The following is a 17500-nucleotide window of genomic DNA, read 5'->3' on the forward strand; positions in this document are numbered from 1 at the left end:
GTAATAGATTGCAAAGAGTAGTTGTTGATGGGCACCATAGTGAGTATAGGAATGTGATCTTAGCCCATTACTTTTAATGCAATAAAATCATGATATGTAGATTAGCCTAGAAAACAAGCTCGTTGCATATGCGGATGACGCTGCTCTGTTTGCACTAATTTTATCTTCTGTAAATAGATCTAGAGTTGCCGAGTCTCTTAAAAGAGATCTAGCTAAAATTAGTGCATGGAGAAAGTTATGGGGCATGAAGTTGAACCCTAACAAAACTCAAAGTATGATTGCAAGCAGGTCGAGTACAGTAGCTTTTTAACATCAAGATATCTGCATTGATAATGTTTCTTTAATCATATGCAACTCCTTTACAAGTTTAGGTGTGACTCTTTATAGGAAACACATTCGGTACATTCGGTATGTTTCCTCTTCAACTGCACAGATAAGGGCTTATTGAGAAAGCCTTTTAAGATTTTTGGTGATCAATCTAATATGAAGAAATGTTCTAATTCTTTCACTCTACCTTTTTTCGAGTATTGCTCTCTTGTCTTGTCTTTCACTACTGATTCTCATCTTAATTTGTTGAACAAAAACCTACGGTTTATGAAATTTTTCAATAACGATTTAGATATCAATCTCTGGTGCCGTCGTTCAAGTAGTTCATTATGCATGTTTCATAAGCTTTTTCATATTTCTGACCATCTTTTGGATTCGTATTTTCCAAGACTGTACCATTCTGCACGTAGCACTAGGTATGCAGTTAGCTCTAACATCCTTGCCTTCATGCTAAGGATGCCAGAAAACCTCAACTCAATCAATCAATCATCATAAGGCTCAGTACTGCATAATATTCTTGAAGTTTTATTCCAGCTGTGGCCAGAGTTGGGAATGGTCTTCCCAATCTGGCAGTTGGATCAGTGGAACTTTAGAAGCTCAAACTGACATGAGTCTGTCTTCATAGTTTATAAATGACAGCTCTATTTTAACGTTATTAGTTTATAGGTTATAAATGGCATATCTCTGTTAACTCTATAGCCTATGTTAAGATATTATACATTCTTTATTCATTACTTCTTATCATAGTTTATCAATTTTCTTATTTCCTTTCCTCACTGAGCTATTTGTTTCCTGTTGGAGCCCTTGGGCTTGCTGTATCCTTCTGTTCCAACTAGGGTTGTAACTTAGATGATAATAATAATAATAATAATAATAATAATAATAATAATAATAATAATAATAATAATGATTTATGGCATTTTTGTTATAAACAGTCATTTTAATTTAGTTACTCAAATCTATCTGACTCGTTTTCTATTGATTCTCTTGATAAAAGATGAAGTTTTATTTAATGGTAAAGTAAAATATAGGATCCAGGATCTATAAAGCCCGATAAGTGCTCCTTTCCACAGTGGATATTATACCAAACCAAGTATGTATGTCCTAAGGCCACACTCCATGTCAGCTTTGGATGTAGTTAACGGGTTGCATTTGGATCATGGTAGTGAGTTTGTGAGAACAACGAGACGAGCAGAGAGAGGCTGACAATTTACTGAACTTGCAAAGGTCACTATATTAGGCCTACAGAGTGCGGACGGATAAGTAGCCCGGGAGGGAAACATTTCCAACCACCAAAATCCTTGTGTTTTCATTCAAAATAAATAAATACCAAGGGTGTAGTCTAAGGAAATATACAGAATTATACATAAAAATAAAGCTCTTAAAGAGCGCAACATCGTGATACAAAAATTCACTGCGTGGAACAAATAATAAAATTACAATTATCATAAGAGTCCAGGGGGAGGAAACACGGTGGGTAAGACGATGTCCTTGCAAGTTAACCCTACACTACAGAACTTGGTTCAGTATTTTGTCTGTTCCCACTACGCTAACTAAACCTTTATTTATTTTACTTGATGAATTGGTAGATACCCAGTCGACTACTGCTGGTTACAATGTGGTCATCCACTCCCTTGGGGTAGAGGTCTCTTGCTTGAGGGTACACTCGGGAACACTATCCTATCCTATTTCTCTTCCTCTTGTTATTTTGAAGTTTTTATAGCTTATATATGAAAGATGTATTTCAATGTTGTTATTCTTAAACATCTCTTGTAGTTTATTTCCTTAGTTCCTTTCCTCACTGGGCTATTTTTGCTGTTGGAGCCCTTGAGCGTATAGCATCCTGCTTTTCTAGCTAGGGTTGCAGCTTAGCAAATAATAATAATAATAATAATAATAATAATAATAATAATAATAATAATAATAATAATAATAATAATATTGTGTGTAGTTTCAACATTTTTACTACTAAATTAATTATATGCGGAAAGCGACGCGTGTATGAAACCGTACATTTGAGGTAAAGAATGAGAGGAATACATGCATATATGTGGTAACAATCATTGGTGGATGGTATCATTCAGCCAATATATGTTTTTAGCAGAGACAAGAATAATGATCTCACCGCACTCATAGCCATTCGATCTCTTGCTTGAGGTTTTACTTGGCCACGATGTTCGATCTTATTTCTCTTCTTCTTGTTTTTGGGAAGTTTTAGTAGTTTACGTATGAAAGGTCTAATTCAATGTTGTTACTGTTCTGAAATTATTTCATTTAGATCGCTTATTACTTCTCTTGTAGTTTATTCATTTCTTTGTTTCCTTTCCTCATTGGGCTATTTTCCCTGTTGGAGTCCTTGGACTTATAGCAGCTTACTTTTCCAACTAGGGTTATAGCCTAGCTTGTAATAATAATAATGATAATAGAATCATCATAGGTAATTTATATCCAGACTACTAACATGTGCATGAAAGCTAAACTCACGTAAGCAAAAAAAAAAAAAAAAAAAAAAAAAAAACTTAGAATCGAGTTTATTCAGTAAGATAAAGATAATGAATGAACTTTCCATCCTTGGAGCAACTGGCGTCTACACTCCAGAAGAAACTGTTTAATAAATTGTAAGTAAGCAGCCTACTTGGCAATTGTATTATTTTTCTGATAACATTCACTTTTGTTATATAAAGAGTATATTACCAAGTCACCGAGATCATGAACGTATAGCTATCTTGAAGAGATCCTAATGAAAGTATCTGTATTGAAAACTGCAATGTTGTTATTATTATTATTATTATTATTATTATTATTATTACAAGCTAGGCTATAACCCTAGTTGGAAAAGTAGGATACTATAAGCCCGAGGGCTCCAATATGGAAAAATAGCCCAGTAAGGAAAGGAAACAAGGAAATAAATAAACTGCATGGGAAGGATAAACAATCGAAATGAAATATTTCAAGAACAGGAACAACATTAAATGAAATCATTCATGTATAAACTATTATGATGATGATGATGATGATGATGAAGTAGCCGGTCGAGAGTTCCTTGATTCGAAGCCATTTTTAAACAAAGCAAAAGAGAGTTAGCCTAGTATTGTAACAAAGAGTCCTCTGGTCTTTTGAATTTTCGTCAAACTTTCCTCAAATGACGACACCAAGAAGTGCATGTGGTTGCCATCTGAGTACGAATATGCAGTAAGAAAGAATAGTTGCTCGGGAATAAATGCTCTCCTCACAATTCTTCTCTCGTAATCTCACTTCTATGTTTAAAGAGAATAAGGACGACATTGGCCTCTTATAGTTTCGCTTTGTCATTGTTATATACAATGAGTTATTATATTGTTTACAGTTTTTATTATTATTAAGACAACTGAGACCGATGGGGTTACGAATCACTTACGCTAACTGTATGTTAGTAAAATCAACCCTCATCTGACGAGGGCAAAAAGTTAGAATTTCGTCATCCCTGTCAAATTTTGTTGGATTATCTCGAAAAGTATGAACTTGCAGAACTAGATATTTTGATCCACTATCCTTAATCTTAGCTTTTGTAATTGCATGCATATTTTTAGTACAACTAATAACGTTTATATGCCCCCTCATACCCCTATGGACCAGAAAATAAGATTTCTACGTAGTGATTCCCTCATAGACGAGAGGGGGCCAAGCCTGGCCAGCAATCAAATGTACCTAACAAACGCAATTAGCCGTTTCGCTACGCGTTACTTATAAGAAAACTACGATTAAACATGCTATAATATATAGGTTGCCATATATCCTTAGTTTTGCCTGGTTATACGCAAAACATGTATCCGTACTTTATTCCTCATTCTCTAACCGATACCATTTCTGCACATTCTCCATGACTTTGAGATTCTTGGAGGAACTGAAATTCTCTGATTATTTTTTCTCACCAGAAATATCTAACAAATTACTCATTACAGCTTGCATGTTCATCAAGCCAAATTATAATGCGGAAGGGCATGGGGGGGGGGGGGGGTTAATACGATACAACTCTGCTGTACCCCCAAAAAAGTTAATTTTTTAGTTGTTAGGTAAGTTGGATGAAAGAACAATGAGGGCAATTCGTCAGCTAATCATTGTAAAGCATAGGCTAAAGAGTCAAGGTTTAGTAAGGGATGTGCAGTGTGGTATAGCCACAATTCTACCAATTAACATCTTCCAAGGACATTACTTATTAGCACTATGGTTGATGTCCATCTCTCTCTCTCTCTCTCTCTCTCTCTCTCTCTCTCTCTCTCTCTCTCTCTCTATGTTAATGACCATTTGAAATAAATTAGCCAATTAATTCATCTGTTACTTTCTTCCCTTTCCCACGGGTGTACTAAAGTTGCCACCAATTTAGTGTAGGATTTTTGTACCCCAATAAACAACAGGAGAATAATGAGAGCACAATGGAAGTCCGTATAATTTTGGTTAGTACCGCCAACGATACCACCGGGAATATTGCCTACCATAACAAAAAAGTAAAATAATGCTGATGACGATGATGAAATTACTGTAATTGAAAATAAGAGAATTAAAGAAAATATTGATGATAATGATGATACAAATTATAGTAATGATATTAAGGTTAAAAGTATTTAAAATAGAAGAAAATGATATGGATGCTAATGGTTATATATATATATATATATATATATATATATATATATATATATATATATATATATATATATATACATTTACACACACATATATACATGTATATATATATATATATATATATGCATACATATATATATATATATATATATATATATATATATATACATATACTGTACTATATATATATATATATATATATATATATATATATATACATATATATAGTATATGTATATCATATTATATATACAAATATATATTATATATATCATATTATATATACATATATATATTATATATATATCATATATATATATATATATATATATATATATATATATATATACCATATATATACATATATACTGTATATATACATTATGTATATGTATATACATAATATATACACATATATGTATGTATATATGTATATGTTTACAAAAACAGTTTATTAGCTTTCTCATTACAGTATGAAAAGTTTCATAGTGTCAGGCAGCCTAACGATCAAAACATAGGCCTACACTCCATGGAAGGAACCACGAAGTCAAGATCTGTTTTGAGGCTTCTCATTGTACCATGCACTCATTTGTAGTGAGCCAATTAAAGCGATCGATTTCAACGAATTGGGATGTTCTAACAAATCCACATCAATATCTAGCAACGGATTGCCATGGCCATTTTTAATCCCTCTTAATTCATTTTAATGAACTTGCCTTTTCACACGTGAATAAATTAATTCTTAAAAGCGTCAGCTGCTAATAGCATCTAAAATCAAACTCGAGGATGAACAACGAAATTCAATAAGTAATCATCAGACAGTCGGGCAAATAATGAGGTAACCTTTTTAGCCAAGAAATTGGTGGTTCGAAGGTATTTTCTTATTTTTTAATGTTTCAAAAAGGTTGACTAGATATTTAATGTTGAAAAAATGGGAGAAAGTAGTTCCACTTGATGTTTCTGTTTAGAATCAATAACTCCTCCTGTATGCTAATGACAACGCCAGGCCTCACCGCATGGCAGGGTTTCCTTCGGTCATTAAAAAGGAGATCGAGCCTTTTGCTATAACCATATAGCTTTGAAGGAAGTGTTTATTTTATTTTTTTTTTTTTTAAGCAAATGTCATTACTATGATCTACAGCAAATAGTGATCATATCAAAGAACACATTTCGCATTACTCGTGATGTGTTATCTTGACCATTCTTCTTTCCGTCCTGTTAATCAAAGTAATGCTCAATGCATATTATCATATAAACGCTGATGAATACGCCACCTCTTAAGGGTAATTCTGGTGGTAAACTATCCACAGCACAGATGTATGTGAAATCAACTTATCAAGATATGATGCCATGTTAGATACGAAAACGAACACTCATTGGTCACTGAAAATACATAATGATAAGCATTTGGCGACTAAAGCCCGCATACTAAGGTGCATACGCATTCATTTAAGATCGATCCTATGAATTGATGCTGTACCTACATGCATATAAAGAAACTACTGTATGATGTATCGTACAACTTTAATAGCTCTAGCATTTGGAAATTCAAGTGCTGATAAAAAAGGCTCATCATTAGAATATCTTAGTTGGAAAATAACATCATTGTGTGAATATGATGCTTATCTTGAAAACATTTAATTGAAGCAAAATGTCGTCTTAGTTTCTTGCAAACCATTGCGTGTATCGTCAAATGATTTTCTTATTTCTTAGACGGAAAAAGCAGACAAACATTCATCCTATCCCATCTTGGCTGCATCTCAAGTCTGGAGTGCCAATACGAAGGCTCGGTGCGACTCATTTCTCCAGGTAGACGCTGCTCCAAAGAAGCACCCGTGCGCCAATATCATTATTTCGATTTTGTATCGCTTCATGGAATTCTGTCTTTTATCTGGTATCTTCTGATTTTGTATCGCTTCATGGAATTCTGTCTTTTATCTGGTATCTTCTGATTTTGTATCGCTTCATGGAATTCTGTCTTTTATCTGGTATCTTCTGATTTTGTATCGCTTCATGGAATTCTGTCTTTTATCTGGTATCTTCTTGCGTTTGCATCGTTTTCAAGAATTGAAATGTATCGGTGAGTTTAGCGTGAATTATGTCTGTGAAGTTTAAGAATAAAAAGAAAGACGATATTTAGAGTTAATGTTACTGTTCGTGGTAAATCGTGTAAAGATGACAGTAATGAACAAAAATAGTAAATTAGAAATACTTTACTCATGTATTTGACGTAGGTAAAATTACATTAGTCAAGTTATAAAAGAAATGAAAATATCATTAGAAACTATGAAACCTTTAACTAAACGGGAAATTCGCATTAGTTTTAAACGTCGTGTACTCACAAAGAAGTAAGAAAAATAAAAGAGATATATCAATAATATATACACATATATATGTATATATATATATATATATATATATATATAAATATACTGTATATATATATATATATATATATATATATAAATATACTGTATATATATATATAAATATACTGTATATATATATATATATATATATATATATATATATATATATATATATAAATATACTGTATATATATATATATATATATATATATATATATATATATATATATATACATACATACATACATGTATACATATATATGTGTATATATAAACACAGACGCCTATATAAATATATATATATATATATATATATATATATATCATATCTATAATTAAATATTTATATATATGCATATATATATACATATATATATATATTTATATATATGCATATATATACAATTATATACTGTATATATACATATATATATACACACAAAATATCCATGTGTACATACTATATACAGTATACCAGTGTATATATATATATATATATATATATATATATATATATATATCTTCATCTCCTCTCACACCTATTGAAGCAAAGGGCCTCGGTTACATTTCACCAGCTGTCTCTATATTGAGCTTTTAAAGCAATACTTCTCCATTCATCATCTACTTCACGCTTCATAGTCTTCAGCCATGTAGGTCTGGGTCTTCCAACTCATCTAGTGCCTTGTGGAGCCCGGTTGAACGTTTGGTGAACTAATCTCTCTTGGGGAGTACGAAGAGCATGCCCAAACCATCTTCATCTACCCCTCACCATGATCTCATCCACAAAGGTATTAGAGTATTCTATCAAAGTTTCATTTCTAATCCTATCCTGCCATTTAACTCCCAATATTCTTCTGAGGACTTTGTTTTCAAATATACAAAATCTGTTTGATAAGTTTCATTCCACACCACGACTCATATATTAACACCAATTCAATAAACTGATATAAAGCCTGATTTTTATATGCAGTTTAATCTTACATTAAACTCAAATTCTTAAGATCCCGTATTAAAGATCATGGTTCCTAAATATTTAAATGATTCTACCACATGATTCCTTTCTCCTTCCAATGATATTTCATCTTCCATTACATATTGCGTTCTCATCATCTCTGTCTTTCTTCTATTTATCATGAGCCCAACCTCATGTGATACCTCATGCATTTTGGTAAGCAAGCTTTGCAAGTTCTGTAATGTTCTAGTAATAAGAACAACGCCATCAGCTTACTCTAGGTCAGGTAATTTCCTGTTACCAACCCAGTCCACTCCTACACCATCCCAAACTGTTCTATGCATCACAAAATCCATGATGAAGATAAACAACATAGTGACAATACATTCCCTTGGAGTACTCCGCTGTTCAATGGAAATTTATTTGATAGGACTCCACTTTCAGTAATCTTGGACTTGCTATGCTCATGAACAAACTTAATCAAATTTACGTATATATATATATATATATATATATATATATATATATATATATATATATATATATATGTGTGTGTGTGTGTGTGTGTGTGTGTGTGTGTGCATATATTGTTTATGCTGGAACGAACCGCCTCTTTCCCATGATGGCTGAATAGTTCAAGTCCACAATCTATTTCTGTTTAGTTTCGTGGGGTTTGTTTTCTTGCACGAGTAGAACACTTACAGAAAAAGATTTTCTTTTGGGTATTTCCTTCCAAGGTTGAGTGAATTCGATACAAAGAAGAATCGTTTTTAAATTTTAATGTCTGAAAGTCATGTTTAGCATTCTACCAAGGCACTTCCCTCGATTTCGGGGGGTGGGGGTGGTAGCCAACATAAAAAGAGAGGGGGGGGGGAACTTTTCTTCTATTAGCTCCTCCAACCTGACAAGGGATTCAGACGAGTGACATGTATTTGTAACAAAACTGTCACAATTTTCCCCTCGACGCTCTTCCCCGATTGGTAACTCCATGGCATTATTCTTCCTCAATGAAACCTGCAACAGTTGACCAACTACTGGTTACATAGGTCATTACTTAAGCAAAGAGAAGTGCGGTTTATTTTTCAATAAAATCCTTTCCTCCTACAGGGATCGATGGCAGGTCTCTTAACTGGAGAATTAAGGTTACCAACCATAACAATATACAGAATTGTCTCTGTGTACTTTCTTTCGTCTAAATTACATGGCGACTACAGTAGGAGAACTTCGGCTGAGGTGACAACGGTCATGTTTATTGCGAGGGAAACGAACAAATATCAACAAGGCTTCCATCATTTGATTATATACGAAGAACTTTGTATTAGTTCTGTTTCAGAGGTAAGTGTACGTTTGGGCGTATGTTTTTAAAACTGCAAAAAAATACGAATGCGAAGTAAGAGGTATTGGGTAGAATTGCAAGCGTTTAGATATCCGTTGAGACATCACCTGGCTTGTAACTGACAGCATTGAAGTTGCATTTATAATATCCTGCATGAAGTTAATAAAAGGATAAAAGGGTAAAGCAGAATCGTAAATCAAACACTTTACTTGTTCTTGGACGGATCACAAACGTGACAACGGAGAAAAAACCCTAGTTAGGCACCTCCTTTGGGTTTCAAGCATTCATGGGTCGGTCTAATAGGATTTTCAAGTGTTTAAAAACGCTCTCCCGTTACATCCCTTGGACTTTGCTCCTTACTCTGACGAAGGACAGATCCTTAGCGAACGTTTGACCGCATCTATTACGAAATAAATGTCATCCCTAGGAACATACACGGTGCTCTTTGCACAGAGACAAAATGATCATTTAGTGAGCGCTTAGTCAAGTCATTCTTAGTTACAATTAATTTTCCCTGAAAGAAAATTTCATCATTTGTCTGGTTTAATGATTCTCTCTTTTTATAATCAAAACTATACACTATTCATAAATCACTATAAATAGTTTTTTTTATTTTTTTATTTATTTATTTATTTTGTCAAATTTCGAGAATTGTAGCGTAAATGAATTGGTCCCCGAAGCTGACCTACTTCTAGTGACGATTCCAGAAGATGAAGAAGAAGAATGTCTGTAAACTAGGAAATCGAAAGTGAAGTCCAAAGAACCCTACAATAAGTGTGATTGGGATACTAGTAACACATTGCAAAAATTTGAAGAAAACCATGGCTTACTGCACCAACCCTGACGTACGTGACTTAGAGGTGAGTTGGAATTCGTTTATACTATTTACAGTTACAGATTAACTAATATCTAATATATGTCCACCTTTTCTCTCTCTCTCTCTCTCTCTCTCTCTCTCTCTCTCTCTCTCTCTCTCTCTCTCTCTCTCTCTCTCTCTCTCTCTGAGAGCAAACTGGTCCTCACATTTCCACTGATTCAGGATTTCATAGTTTTATTCAACCCACTTATTTGTAGATATTCATTGCAATCAACTATCACCATAATCACATCTCCTTATTACCACTATTACTACATTCTTCTCTAGACATCTACCTCATTACGTAAAAGGAACCCTTGATTAACCACAGAATTTAACTCCATATGTAGATAGTGACTCTCTTCATGATCCTGTTCATGGCAATGCAAACGCTTGAGGAGCACCCACTCTCTTTTCTCAGCTTCAGGAAATCCTACACATTCCTACTCCCAGACATTCCCTATATTTGAAACACATACATGCACACACATACACACACGCGTGCACGCTCAAGCATACATAGAAACCAGTTGCAGCGCATTTTGGGAAATCTTAATATTGTACAGCACAAGCGTCAAGCCTTTCCTAAGAAGTTGGCTAATAAATTAGTCTTAATTGTGAGCAACTCCGAACTTTTTCGTTTGAGAATACGTTGAAAAAAAATCCGCAGTTTTTCCTAAAATGTCCATTTTGGTTTTTCCTCCCCTTCTTTGGATACGAAAAAGGTTCTGGTATTTTGAGCAGCATTACTGAGTCTCTAGTCTGTTCCCCTTTTGAATTTAATCGGAATTAATTCACCCTTTTTTTGTGTGTGTAAAAGAGCGATCGCTTTTTTTTTGGAATCTCCCTAAGTAGTAAATACTATTAATGACAATGATTAAAAGACCCCTTGAGATGCTGCTTAAAGAACTCTAATGAAAGTGTCTTACCCCAATGATAGACAATCGTATGATATCGAATAATAAATTCAATATCTGGATACTGACAAGAAATTCAATCTCAGAATTTTGTCTAATTAAATAAATTCTCGTCAAATTCTCTTGAAATATTCATCGAATCTAACCGAATCGAACTTCTCATATAATCTGATTTCTTAAGCTGCCATGATGAACTTGACATCATAAATTCTCTTCAAACCAAACCTTGTGAACTCTCCAATAAATTCTACTCTAATAAAAATTCTCATCAAACTGGATCTTAGAGATTCACATAAATTCCTTTCGATTCTAATCTTATAAACTCTCAATTAAATATCATGATTAAGAAGGATTTCATCAAATTCGGTCTCATGAATTTTCTCATCCCCTATATCGAACGTCGTATTAAAACATGAATTTTGTTATCATAAAGGGGTTGTTGAGGCCTATTGGTAACGTCTTGCCTAGTGATCACCAGACTGGGGTTCGAGTCCCGCTTAAACTCATTAGTTCCTTTAGTGTCTGCAACCTCACTATCCTTGTCAGCTAAGGATAGGGGGTTTAGGGGAGACTATAAGTCTGCCTACTGAGTCATCAGCAGCCATTGCCTGACCCACCCTGGTCCTAGTTTGGATGGTGAGGGGGCTTGAGCGCTAATCATATGTATATATGGCCAGTCTCTAGGGCTATGTCCTGCTTGCTAGGACAATGTCACCGTCCCTTTGCTTTTCCCATTCATGAGCGTCCTTTAAAACCTTCAAGTGACTCTTCAAAATCAATCAAATGAACACTTACTTATCAAGCTAAATTTGATGTCATGAATTTTCATTTCATATATTCTTATAAACTATAATATGTTTTATTTATATATCTCAACAAATTTAATCATGTGAAATATCTTAACTTATTCGACCGAATGAAAACGCTCATCAAATCCTATCTCAAAAAAGAAAAAGAAAAAAAAAATATATGCTATGGCGAATTTTCCTGGGCTATAAAACTGAAATTTCCAATAAATCTTATTCCTACGAAATATCCCAGAACATTAAAAAAAAAATTCCTTAAATGTATTTCTTTCAGACCCTGGATGTTCCAGAATTTCACATGACCCCACTTGAACGTAAGTATCAGCTGTCAAGGAAAACTCGTTCATGTTTTTAGCGAAAACTTGCAAGCACAAATGGTTCGGCAACCTGAAATTTGATGAAATTTCCTAGTTTGACTCATCATGCTTTTTAAAGAAATGATTTTTATTACCACCAATCTTAATATATGATGATTTCTTCGTAACAGTTTCGCAATACATGCCGTCAAATGAAAACTCCTGGGAAAGCTTCGGGTCAATGAGGGATGCAACACAAAACGAAGAGTTCTCCGGTAATCAAAGCTATATTTATTAAAGTGTTCGAATTCTAATTAGAATTTCAATTAATTTATTCTTTTTATAGACATTTTTTTTTCACAAGCGTTTATTTTCCTTACTTTGATTTGCTTTAAACATATGTTTTTAACTTCACAGAGCCTGATGATGAACAAATGTCCAAAAGAAAGTACTGTATATGTATTTTTTAGTAAATTGTTACAGTTCCTCCCTCGACTACGCTTTCCTTCTTCTGAAAATAATATAAAATCCATTGTTTAACTATTATTATCTATTATTGTAATTATTGAACTCGTTACTTTTATCTGTACAATTAACTAAAAACAAAACTTAATTTTGTGGTTGCTTCTTCTTGCTTGATACGACTTCGTTGTTGTTATATTATCGTTGGTGCTGTTATATAATTTTGTGTTATTACTTAACACCAGAGACACCATACGGCAACAACGAGAACCATCCAGGAATCTCTCATTACCGGGATGGTTCGAGTCTTCACGGATCCTCTCAACCCAATTTCTCCAACTACTTCGATCGACCTACTCGTCAGAACCCTGATGGCTACGGACACAGAGGTGAGGAATGCATGTTTGGAAATAAATTTTAGAGAAATATATTCTTGGGCTTTTAAATATAATGAGAAGCATAATAATAATGGTAACAAATACACACTACAAAAATTAAGATTAAAATACTATGAAGCTGGGAGCTTCGAGGGCAAGCTCAGCTCTCATTTTCAAATAAACAGATCAGGAACATAAGGAAAATCCGACATCTGGGACTATGAAAATAAAAAAGAATCTTTTTATCAAAATCAGGCGAATCTCTCATTCTCTTAACACAGTTCAGCCAGCCTTTTCGATCTCCTGCGTCTTGTCTTGAGTAACAATACTGTACATCGTCCAGTTTAGAGAAAAACTGCGTTTAGAAAATGTGGGTCTAATATACCAAAAGGTATGAGTGGTGCATTTGTGATTTTATACTCCTCATTCTAAGTAATATGTATATATATATATATATATATATATATATATATATATATATATATATATATATATATATATATATATATATATATATATACACACACACAACACACACACATATATCTATCTATATATATATATATATATATATATATATATATATACACACACACACATATATCTATATATATATATATATATATATATATATATATATAAAGAATAGTTAGCAATATGTATTAGCCGAATTTAAGGTCTCCTAGAAAAATTCTAATGGACTAAAACGTCAACTAAAACCTAACTTATCACGGAGTAAAATTGGCGAATATAATGACTTGCAAATAAATGGAAACTGAACTGTTTTCGGTCCCTATAAAATCACATGACTCTCATCAACGTATATCAGTCATGTGATGGGTTATATGATTGGTCGATAATTATCAAGCTTTTAATAAATTCTACAGAAAGTTTGGGTAGTACAGACTAGTGCAATAATACGTTGCATTTCCGTTGGTGTTAATTTCCGTCAGAAATGCTTCGGCTGCTTAGTTCTTAAATGCCAAAATGAGCAGATCAACCATGTGACTCATTTTGACGATACAAATTCTAATTCTAATGCCGAAATAATACCAACCTTCTTCTTCATTTGTTAGGTAGTGACTAAACAGGCGGGCATACCGATTATTATTATTATTATTATTAGAAGCTTAGCTATAAGCCAAGGGCTCCAACAGGGAAAGATAGCTCAATGAGGAAAGGAAATAAGGAAATGAATAATTACAAGCAAAGTAAAAAACAATCAAAACAGAACATTTTAAGAACAGTAACAAACTTAAATTAGATCTTTCATATAATTGTAAAATCTTCAAAAAACAATAGGAAGAGAAATAAAATAGAATAGTGTGCCCAAATGTACTCTCAAGCAAGAGCACTGTACCCTAAGACACTGTGGAGAACCATAGTACACAGTCTATGTCACTAACCAAAATTAGAGAACAATAGTTTGATTTTGGAGTGTCCGTTTCCTAGAAGAGATGCTGCTTACCATAGCTGGAGAGTCTCTTCTACCCTTACCAAGAGGAAAGTATCCACTGAAAAATTACAGTGTAATAATTAACCCCTTGAGAGAAGAATGGTTTGGTGAAAGATGGAGCTTGTTGAAGTTGAGACCTTTGAAAGTGTTTCCTATCTTTAAGCATCCGCCTGCTCCTGCCTGCACAGGCCAAATCGCCCTTTGTGTAGACACAGCCTTACATTTGGAGTAATTATATATATTTGTTTAAGAAAAAAGGAGAGCTGGCAAGCTATCGAAAGTTCCTTAGATCTAACATTAATGTCTAATTTAAGTTTACCATTTTTGCAGAAAGTGCTATTACCAATAATAAAAACTATTATTATTATCAATATCATTATTATTATTAATACTGTTAATATATTTGCAGTTACCTAATAGACTTTTCCCACCCCTTTACAGTTTAGATTGTTAATTTTTGCTTGTTATTACTACATTGCTGTTTTACTGTCCTTGGTGATGTGGTCTAATCTTGTGATATTACTTAACACCAGAGTCACCATACGGCAACAACGAGAACCATTCAGGAATCTATCAATGCCTGGATAGTTTGAATCTCCACGGATCCTCTCAAACCAATTTCTCCAACTTCTTCGATAGACCTACTTGGCAGGAACCTGATGGCTACGGACACAGTGGTGAGGATTGCTAGAGGATTTATTCGTTTAATTTTTTAATAAAATTTTGGATTAATCAAAACTATTAAAAAAGTTGGTCTTTCAAATACTTCATCAACATAATTTAAAATATCGTATACCTAAATATGACATTTCTCATTGCCACACTGAAATTAATATTGAAAGCACCCAACAGAAACGTAGACAGAATACCAAGGTTTGATACAACTACTATGGGTTTCACAGACAGTGCAAGTGCGATTTTTTGCAATTATTCTGTAACGAACAGTCGTATCAATACGAGATGTTGCTATAGGGTATTACACCCAGTGAGAAAATTAATAGGGGTATAATGAATCGTTAATTATTAATTATAAAGACACTTGCCCCTATGCCAAAGGGCAAAATCTCAATCATCCAGTCACAAAACCGAACAATATACAGAACCTCTACCTCCACCCCCTCCCTCCCTCCCTCTCCTTTCATCCCTCACCTGCTCTCCCCCTGCTTCAAGCTAGCTGTCTCCACCTCCACGCCATCCATCCCTCTCCGTTCTTTCCCTTCCCTTCATGCTCTCTTTCTGAGAAGGTAGCTTAAGTTGCAACTTATTTTCTATGATTTTTTTTATATCAAGCACTCTATCTGTCTATCTATCTTATCTAATTATAATATTTATTGTTGTAGATATGGAACAATTCAATCGGTTGTTACCTATAAGATGACTGACTGCTTTATTCACTGGTTTGCTCATCTCTCTCTCTCTCTCTCTCTCTCTCTCTCTCTCTCTCTCTCTCTCTCTCTCTCTCTCTCTCTCTCTCTCTCTCTCTCTATGGTATTGGTTATGTAAATAATTATTAGATTGATAGAAAAAAAAAAATCGTAAAAAAATATGTTTAAATCAAAGCAACATTCAGAGAGAGAGAAAGAGAGAAGGAAAGACGTAGGGCAGGTGAGGGAAGAAGGGAGAGGGGAGGAAGAAAATGGGGGTTGGAGGTGAAGGGGGTTGTAGGCAGGCGGAGCTCTTCCAACCTGGTGTTCGTTTTCTTGCTTGGCTAATGAGTTTTGCCTCTTGGTATAGGTACAAAAGTCTTTATTATTTACAATAAATGATTCATGATACTCCTATAAATTTCCTTACTGGGTGTAATACACTATAGTAAAATCTCGTACTGATACGAGTGTTCGTTACAGAATAATTGCAAAAAATCGCACTTGCACTGTCTGTGAAACCCATAGTAAGCTTCTAGAAGAAGAGCACAGAAAAACATTTGTAATTTAGTGTAGATATCGATTTGCAGTGTTAAAGACTTTAAGAGATGAAGAGCAGACATTAACAATGGTGTGATATTAAGAACATATATCAGTCAATTGGTAGTGAAGTTTTGGGACAACACAGTTAAAAGGAGAAATCCATGGATATCAAATGATACGTGGGATACTATAAAAAGGAGAGAAAGACAAAAATTGATTGTTGAAAGCTTTCGAGGAAGTAATGAAAATTACAACGTAGAGCATGCTTAGCATTCCAGTATTGATAGTGAGATCAAAAGAAAAGTTAGAAATGAATGAAATCTCTACGGGGCAAAGACAAAGCATATACCGATCAAAAAGAGAGATGGATCTGTTATAACAACAGAAGCTGAAGACAACGTTGGATGGAACACTTTAGTGAGGTTATTAATAGGAGATACGAAGGGAATAATTCGATTTATATACCTGAAGCTGATGAAGAACTTGATATGCCCATGAATGAATTCAGTGTGTTTGAAGTCGAGGCTATCAGTACAAAACTCAAGAGATGCAAAGCCACTAGATACGATGGAATAACGGCCGAGATGATACTGGCAGAAAATGAAATGACCCCAGAATATATACAAGATTATTTTGTAGAATCTGACATGAAGAGGCAAAACCCGATGAATGGGAGTTGGGAGTGTTGCTTAAAATGGAATAAAGGAGACCTGTCTGATTGCAATAATTACAGAGGCATCACACTAACGTCAGTTGTTTGGAAAATATATAGCATACTTATTCTAAAGAGATTGGAGAGAAAGATTAATGAAAAGC

General features: G+C 33.9%; 2 protein-coding genes across 3 annotated transcripts in view; one reads left to right on the forward strand and one right to left on the reverse strand.

Annotated features, from left to right (window-relative positions):
• LOC137640205 (peroxisomal sarcosine oxidase-like) overlaps positions 1-17500 on the reverse strand; it is a 131323-nt gene that overhangs the window by 82666 nt on the left and 31157 nt on the right. The gene's annotated exons all lie outside the window — the stretch shown is intronic.
• The window catches only part of LOC137639761 (uncharacterized), a 24316-nt gene continuing 11555 nt past the window's right edge, over positions 4740-17500 (forward strand). The window contains exons 1-6 of the mRNA XM_068372006.1: positions 4740-4760; positions 9379-9606; positions 12461-12500; positions 12674-12757; positions 13190-13333; positions 15311-15454. Coding sequence (XP_068228107.1) covers positions 4740-4760; positions 9379-9606; positions 12461-12500; positions 12674-12757; positions 13190-13333; positions 15311-15454 — 661 coding nt within the window. The remainder of the gene's footprint in view (positions 4761-9378; positions 9607-12460; positions 12501-12673; positions 12758-13189; positions 13334-15310; positions 15455-17500) is intronic.

Source organism: Palaemon carinicauda, chromosome 4, assembly GCF_036898095.1.
Source record: "Palaemon carinicauda isolate YSFRI2023 chromosome 4, ASM3689809v2, whole genome shotgun sequence".
Lineage (NCBI taxonomy): Eukaryota > Metazoa > Arthropoda > Malacostraca > Decapoda > Palaemonidae > Palaemon > Palaemon carinicauda.